Source organism: Cebus imitator, unplaced genomic scaffold, assembly GCF_001604975.1.
Source record: "Cebus imitator isolate Cc_AM_T3 unplaced genomic scaffold, Cebus_imitator-1.0 Scaffold53, whole genome shotgun sequence".
Taxonomy (NCBI): domain Eukaryota; kingdom Metazoa; phylum Chordata; class Mammalia; order Primates; family Cebidae; genus Cebus; species Cebus imitator.
Window position 1 is genome coordinate 4,626,543 of NW_016107368.1, and position 8,517 is coordinate 4,635,059.

Sequence of the window (8,517 nt, forward strand, 5' to 3'; positions counted from 1 at the left end):
GTGCCGTGAGCTGGGGCCCTGGAAACGGTTCTGGATCAGAGAGAAAACAGGAAAGCTGGGGCCCGGGACAGGAGGCATCCCGGCAGACTCGGTGCGGGCCAGACCATGAGCGCCACACGCCCAGGGTGGGCCCCTTCTGTGACCGCAGTGACGACAGCCTCCAAGCACGACACATTGGCACTCAGGTTGCCCAGATGCGAAGTGTCAGAGCTATCACGGAGCCCAGCGGTGCCCCTATTTTTGAGACAAAAGTCTCGCTCCATCACCAGGGCTGGAGTACAGTGGCACCGTCTCGGCTCACTGCCACCTCGACCTTCCAGGTTCGAGCAATTCTCCTGCCTCAGCCTCCTAAGTAGCTGGGATTACGGGCGCCCACCACCATGCCCGGCTGATTTTTGTATTTTTAGTAGAGATGAGATTTCACCACGATGGCCCGGCTGGTCTTGAACTCCTGACCTTAAGTGAGCCATCCACCTTGGCCTCCCCAAGGGCCAACCCCCATCCCGGATGCACCTGCATGGTCAGCCCCAGCTTCTTGATCCGGTCCTTCCCCTCCTTCGTCCAAGGGCCGGGCTCGTCATCGTCCCTTCGCAGGAGATAGCGCCACACGAGGAACCCGGACTTCCCCTTCTCCGGCCAGTACTTTACCACCTGCGGGGAGTGGGCAGCAGCGTCATCAGAGGCAGCCCCGGCGGGGACGGATTCCCCGGCCTCCCCAAGGGGCACTCACCTTGTAGATGCCATCGTAGCGGTTGCCCTCGGCGGGGGCGTACTTGCTGTGCTTGCCGCCCTTGACGTTGCGCACCACCCTGACTGGCTTCCCCGACCGCCAGTCCTTGGCCTCGGCCCCTTCTTGGTCATTGATGGGAGCAAAGCAGTTGAGAGCCAGCGCCCTGGGGGGAGAACCAGGACCCCGTGCGTTATAGGTGAGCATATGCCACACAGAAAGGAAACACGGGGACAGGCAATGGTGGCTCACGCCTGTGATCCCAGCACTTTGGGAGGCTGAGGCGGAGGGATCGCTTAAGGTCAGTAGTTCGAGACCAGCCTGGCCAAAATGGCAAAATCCCATCTCTACTAAAAATGCAAAAATTAGGCTAGGCGCAGTGGCTCTCACACACACACGCACACAGAGTTTTTTTTGTTTTTGGTTTTTTTTTTGAGACGGAGTTTCGCTCTTGTTACCCAGGCTGGAATGCAATGGCGCGATCTCGGCTCACCGCAACCTCTGCCTCCTGGGTTCAGGCAATTCTCCTGCCTCAGCCTCCTGAGTAGCTGGGATTACAGGCACGCACCACCATGCCCAGGTAATTTTTTGTATTTTTAGTAGAGACGGGGTTTTCACCATGTTGACCAGGATGGTCTCGATCTCTTGACCTCGTGATCCACCCGCCTTGGCCTCCCAAAGTGCTGGGATTACAGGCTTGAGCCACCGCGCCCGGCCCCAGAGTTTTTTAAAAAAAAGACAGAATTGGCCAGGTGCAGTGGCTCACACCTGTAATCCCAGCACTTTGTGGGGCCAAGGCAGGAAGATCACCTGAGGTAGGGAGTTCAAGACCAGCCTGATCAACATGGTGAAACCCCGTCTCTTATGCTGGGAGCTTCGTTGCAGAAAGAAAAGAAAAACAAAACAAAACAAAAAAAAGAAACCCCGTCTCTACTAAAAATGCAAAATTAGCCAGGTATGGTGGCGGGTGCCTGTAATCCCAGCTACTCAGAAGGCTGAGGCAGGAGAATTGCTTGAACCCGGGAGGCGAAGGCAGCAGTGAGCCGAGATCGTGCCACTGCACTCCAGCCTGGGCGACAAGAGTGAAACTCCATCTCAAAAGAAAACAAAAAGACAGGGTCTCACTGTGTCATCCAGGCTGGAACGCAGTAGCTGACCATGCCTCACTGCAGCCTCCTGGGCTCAAGTCATCCTCCCACCTCCGGCTCCCAAGCTGGGACTATAGACCCATACGACCACAACCAGCTAACTTTTAAAAAAAGTTTTTTAATTCTAACTTTTCGTCATTTTATGTTACACACGCAGGTCTCAAACTCGTAGCCTCAAGCAATCCTCCCATCTCGGCCTCCCAAAGTGCTGGAACTACGGGCATGTGACATACCACCCCCGGCCCACCCCTTTTTTAGATACTCTGTGTGTGTGTGTGTGTGTGTGTGTGTGTGTGTGTGTCACTCCCTGACCTACCTCAACCTTTTAGAATTCTTGGCCAACTTTATAAGGGAAATAAACAGGATCTCACCACAGCCTCAGTTTGTATTTTCTTTCTTCTATGAGTTTTTCTTGTGTGTTGTTTTTTTAATTTTAGATGGAGCCTCGCTCCTGTTGCCCAGGCTGGAGTGCAATGGCGCGATCTCCGCTCACTGCAACCTCTGCCTCCGGTTTCAAAGAGTTCTCCTGCTTCAGCCTCCTGAGTAGCTGGGATTACAGGCACCCGCCACCAAAGCCAGCTAATTTTTGTATTTTTCGTAGAGACGGGGTTTCACCACGTTGGCCAAGCTAGTCTTGAACTCTTGACTTCAGGTGATCCGCCTGCCTCAGTCTCCCAAAGGGCTGGGATTACAAGCGTGAACCACACTGTACCTGGCTCTTCTATGAGTTTCTTGATTTGCAACAGCTCTTTATATAATAAAGACACAGTCATCACGTGTCACGTCAAAGACTCTTCCTAGTCATCTGCCTTTTAACTTCTAGGATTTATTTATGTAATATATTTATAATATTTACACAATCGAATCTCTTTTCCTTTGGGGTTTATGATGGTTTTTATGCTGAAAAAGTCCATCCCCATCCTGTAATCAGGGGCTAAGCAAATGCTGGCCCATCACATACTTTTGCAAAAAAAATTCACAGGAACGCAGCCTTACGTATTCACTTACATATGGTCTATGGCTGAATCTGTGCTAAGACTGAAGAGCTGAACAGGTTCTCTGAATAGATTGTGTTACCTGCATAGCTGAAGAAATCTATTTTGGAGGTTTTTTTTTTTTTTTTTTTTGAGACAAGATCTCAAAGTCTGTTGCTCGGGCTGGAATGCAGATGCAGTGGTGCAATCTCAGCTCACTACAGCCCTGACCTCCTGGGCTGAACTGATCCTCCTGTCTCAGCCTCCTGAGTAGCTGTGACTACAGGAACGTGCTAACACACCCAGCTAATTTTGTTATTTTTACTTTTCATAGACAGGGTCTCACTGCAGTGTTCAGGCTGGTCTTGAACTCCTGCACCTGAGCAATCCTCGAGCCTTGGCCTCCTCAAGTGCAACAATTATAGGCATCAATCACCGGGCCCAGGGTCATGCCTGTAATCCCAACACTGGGAGGCCAAGATGGGCGGATCATTTGAGGTCAGGAGTTCGAGACCAGCCTGGCCAACATGGCAAAACCCTGTCTCTACTAAAAATGCAAAAATTAGCTGGGCATGGTGGCAAACACCTGTAATCCCAGCTACTCATGAGGCTGAGGCAGGAGAATCCCATGAGCCCAGGAGGCAGAGGTTGCAGTAAGCTGAGATTATGCCATTGCCCTCCAGCCTGGGCTACAGAGAGAGACTGTCTCAAAAAAAAAAAAAAAACAAACAAACAAAAAATAAATCTCTATTATCTGGCCTTTTATAGGAAAGTTTGCTTTCATCTATCTGCATGGCTCACAATGTGTGGCACACAGCAGGCTCACACCTGTAATTCTAGCGCTTTGGGAGTCCACGGTGGACAGATCACCTAAGGTCAGGAGTTCAAGACTAGCCTGGCCAACATGATAAAACCTCATTTCAACTGAAAATACAAAAATTAGCCAGGGGTGGTGGTATATGCCGGTAATCCCAACCACTCGGGAGGCTCAGGCAGGAGAATCGCTTGAACCCAGAAGGCGGTGGTTGCAGTGAACTGAGATCCCACCACTGCACTCCAGCCTGGGGGAAAACAGCAAAACGCCATCTCAAAAAAAAAAAAAAAAAAAAAGACAAGGGAGGAACCAAACGGAGGCCATCTCTATGTTCCACCGCGCTCCTAACAAGACTATCACTTGCTGGACATGAGGCCCAAAACAGAACCAAGGACTGCCGACGTGTGCCGGCGAGGAAGTAAGAAGGCCGATTCCACGAACCTGTTGGTATTGGTGAGTTTCTGATCACAGGACTGTTCCGCGGTCCTCTTGTTGCCGGAAAGGTCTCGGCCACCACTACCTGTGTATGTGAAAAAATTCCCATGGTCCTGAAACAGACAAGAAGGCTGGGTGAACCCTCCGCAGAGGCAAAAAAGAGACTCCACTGAAAAACAACACCCCGGGACGGCTAATTTCCAAGAAACAGAAAGCAGCAACTGTTGGTGAGGATGTGGGCAAAGTGAAACCCTTTGTAAACCGCTGGTGGGAATGAAGAACTTCGAAGTGACTACAGAAACAGCGATGTGTCCTCAAGAAACTGAACGGAGGGCCGGACGTGGTGGCTCACACCCGGAACCTCAGCATTTTGGGAGGCTGAGGCGGGAAGATCGCTTGGGCTCAGGAGTTTGAGATCAGCCTGAGCAACATGGTGAAACCCCATCACCACAAAAAAATACAAAAGTTAGCTGGGCATGACGGTGTATGGCTGTAGTCCCGGCTTCTTGGGAGGCTGACCTGGGAGGATCACTGAAGCCCAGGAGTTTGAGACCAGCCTGGGCAACACAAGAAGGCCCCAGCACCACAAAAAAAAAAAAAAAAAAAAAAAAAAAAAAAAAAAAAAAAAAAAAAAGAAGATGAGCTGGGGGTGGTGAAGCACGCCTACAGTCCCATAGTCCCAGGTACTTGGGAGGCAGACGTGGGAGGATCACTAGAGCCCAGGAGGTAGCGGCTGTAGTGAGTTGTGATCACACCACTGCCCTCCAGCCAGTGACAGAGTAAGTCCCTGTCTCCAAAAAAAAAAAAAAGATACTCAACACAGAATTACCATAGGACCCGTGAATTCCATTTCTGGGTATACACCCAAAAGAATGAAAAACAAGCCGGGTGCAGTGGCTTATGCCTGTAATCCCAACACTTTGGGAGGCCAAGGCAGACGAATCAGATTGAGACCATCCAGGCTAACATCGTGAAACCCCAGCTCTACTAAAAATACAAAAAATTAGCCGGGCGTGGTGATGTGTGCCTGTAATCCCAGCTATTCAGGAGGCCGAGGCAGGAGAATCGCTTGAACCTGAGACACAGAGGTTGTAATGAGCCGAGATCGCGCTACTGCACTCCGGCCTGGACTAAAAGAGCCAAACTCCATCACACACACAAAAAAAAGCGGAGGTGGGGGTGGGGAGGGAACCCTAGCGCCCACGGATGGACAGACAGATAAAAACAGTGTGGTCCCAAGGTCGGGAGTTCAAGACCAGCCTGGCCAAGTTGGTGAAACCTCGTCTCTACTAAAAACTCCAAAAAAATTAGCCAGGCATGGTGGCACGTGCCTGCAGTCCCAGCTATTTAGGAGGCTGAGGCAGATTTGCTTGAAGCTGGGAGGTAGAGGTTGCAGTGACACTGCACTACAGGCTGGGTGACAGAGGGAGACCGTCTCAAAAAAAAAAAAAAAAAGGAAAAACAGCGTGGTCCCTCCACACAGCAGAATAGGACTCGGCTGTGTAACAAAAGGGAATCCTGACACATGTGCTACGGTGGACAAAGCAAGGACATCAGGCTGAGGGACAGAGGCCCGGTACAGGATGACACACCTGTGTCATTCCACTCCCAGGAGGTCTCCAGAGTCGTCCGACGCACAGAGGCAGAAAGGATGGGGGGTGCCAGGGACTGGGAGGGGGCGGGGGTAATGAGTGTTTCGTGGGGACGATGTCTCAGGGGGAAGGTGACGACGTTCTGGACACGATGGTGGGGATGGTTGTACAGCAGTGGGGATATACTTCATGCTGCTGGGAACTGAGCACTTACAAATGGCTAGGACGGGAAATTTTGGTATATGTATTTTATCACCACCCCAAAAAAAAGAAAAAAACAGAGCAACCCTCCGTGACACACACACTCACCACGTCATCCTCGTAGCCCCCAGCCAGGACGAGAGAGTACGCTCCATCGTTGCTCCGGCCGTGGATGCCAGCCACGTGGGGCCGGTGGACGCCCGACTCGCTGACCTGAGGGTGCCACCAAGACACACATGGCGTCCTCCGCAATGTTGCTTCCGAGAAGCTCCACCCGCCCTCCTCCTCCTCCCGCCCCGAGGAGCCAGTGGTCTCATTCTTACGCCAAACGCATCAGGCCTGCGGGCCACCTACTACATGGGTCGCTCGGCCAGAGACAGCCGGAGTTTGAGCCGCACCAAGACAACAGCTGGCGTGAATTCCAGCTCCATCACATGTGCGTGGGGCGGCCTCACTGCTGATCTCTCATGTGCCGCACATCAGCGTCTAGAAAGTGGGGGTGACGTGGCTGGGCACAGTGACTCACACCTGTAATCCCAGCACTGTGGGAGGCTAAGGTGGGTGGATCACGAGGTCAGGAGTTCAAGACCAGCCTGGCCAACAAGGTAAAACCCCGTCTCTACTAAGAATACAAAAATTAGCCAGGCATGACTGTGAGTGTCTGAGATCCCAGCTACTGGGAAGCTGAGACAGAAGAATCACTAGAACCCGGAGAGGGAGGTTGCAGCGAGCCGAGATTGTACCACTACGCTCCAGCCTGGGCAACGAGAGTAAGACTTCATCTCAAAAAGAAAACTGGCCAGGCATGGTGGCTCACACCTGTAATCCCAGGACTTTGGGAGGCTGAGGCAGGCAGATCACAAGGTGAAGAGATCGAGACCATCCTGGCCAATATGGTGAAACCCTGTCTCTACTAAAAATACAAAACTTAGCCGGGCATGGTGGCGGGTGCCTGTAATCCCAGCTACTCGGGAGGCTGAGGCAGGAGAATCACTTGAACCCGGGAGGTGGAGGTTGCAGTGAGCTGAGATCATGCCACTGCACTCCAGAGCCTAGGGGACAGAGCAAGAGTTCGTCTCAAGAAAAAAAAAAAAAGAAAAAAGAAAAGTGTGATGACGAGTATCTGCTGGCAGGACTGAGTTTTAAATGAGGTTATGATGTAAAAGCTGGCTTTCGCTAGGCAGGAGGAGGCCCAGCCTGCCACTCACGTCACAAGACGCCCCCGAGTGGCCCTGGCCTGAGCATGGGGCCCAGGCTGGCTGCTGAGCATGGGAGGTACAGGGCTGTGCTGGGAGCTCAGTGCGTGTCACACAGGGACAATCCTGCCTCCCAGGGGACACTCAGACTTCTCCAGATGTTTCTGGTTGTCATGACTTGGGAGAACATGGAGTGGGTGGGGGCCAGGGACGCTGCTCAGCACCCCACAGTGCCCGGGACGGCCCCACCCCAGACAACCATCTGGCTCCAATGTCCCTAGTGCCGAAGTGTCTCATCTGCTGTGACACGCAGCCCACGCTGACAGCAGCCAGCACCGTCAACGCCCAGTCACACATCACAACCAGGGCTGAGACAGGTCCATTTTGGCAGATGCCACCTCCTCCCTCGGACAGTAGCTCTGGAAATGACCCGACACGCCTCTGAGCAGAGGAGCACCGGTCCCCGCCCCCGAGGAGTGATTTCAGGTTCCTGGTGAAAAGAGGAGTAAACCCAGACCTGCGGGCTTTCCGCACCCTTCCTCGGGCAGCCAAGGCACCGCTGGGGTCCCGTAGCCACCCGGAACCCTGGCTGGCCGAGGCCAGGAGAAACTGCCCCAGAAAAGCAGGAGGAGCCCGCATGGCCCCCTGAGCCCCGGGATGCTGCAGGTACCTGGACACGGAACCGCCACATGGTGCCCACGGGGATGCCCGGGATGGGTCCATAGTGGTTGGACGGGACGATGGTGCACTCCTTGGTGCGGCCCACACACGCCATGCCCTGTCCAAGTCACAGACACAAAGGAACGACAGCATGAGCCCCGGCAGGCAGGGAGGGGCAGCGGGCGCGTGGGGAGGAGGACCTGCCTCACCTTGCCCCAGTCCCGCTGTGAGGACGACGTGGCCGAGGCCATCTTCGCCTTCTTTTTGCTCTCTCGCAACCGCTCGCCCGCCAGCACCACCTCGCTGGCGTCATTCCGGCACTCGGGGCAGTACCTGTGAGGTCGGGATGGTCACTGCCCACACCCAGACTGGCAGACGTCCCAGCCGACCAGTGCCCTCTGCCCACACGTGCATGCATGGCTGTCCCTGCCTGGCACCATGACCATCCTGCCCTGTCCACATCACGGGCCACTTGGTACACAAGGTCGTTTACATTTCAATTCATTCTAACTAGGCCGGGCACAGTGACCCACGCCTTGATCCCAGCACTCTGGGAGGCTGACGCGGGTGGATCACCTGAGGTCAGAAGTTCAAGACCAGACTGCCCAACATGGTAAAACCCCATCTCTACTAAAAATATAAAAATTAGCCGGGCACGGTGGTGGGCACCTGTAATCCTAGCTACCGGGGAGGCTGAGGCAGAGGTTGCAGCGAGCCAAGATCCCGCCACGACACTCCAGCCTGGGCCACAGAGCAAGACTCCATCTCAG

The 8,517-nt window shown here is 53.6% G+C and overlaps 1 protein-coding gene across 2 annotated transcripts in view; it reads right to left on the reverse strand.

Annotated features, from left to right (window-relative positions):
- The window catches only part of UHRF1 (ubiquitin like with PHD and ring finger domains 1), a 50,785-nt gene that overhangs the window by 12,647 nt on the left and 29,621 nt on the right, over window positions 1-8,517 (reverse strand). For both annotated transcript variants that reach the window (XM_017528394.2, XM_037738425.1), the window contains exons 8-13: window positions 7,957-8,080; window positions 7,758-7,865; window positions 6,000-6,104; window positions 4,105-4,211; window positions 731-893; window positions 514-651 (exon numbers count right to left, since the gene is read on the reverse strand). In XM_017528394.2, the coding sequence (XP_017383883.1) occupies window positions 514-651; window positions 731-893; window positions 4,105-4,211; window positions 6,000-6,104; window positions 7,758-7,865; window positions 7,957-8,080 (745 nt within the window). The remainder of the gene's footprint in view (window positions 1-513; window positions 652-730; window positions 894-4,104; window positions 4,212-5,999; window positions 6,105-7,757; window positions 7,866-7,956; window positions 8,081-8,517) is intronic.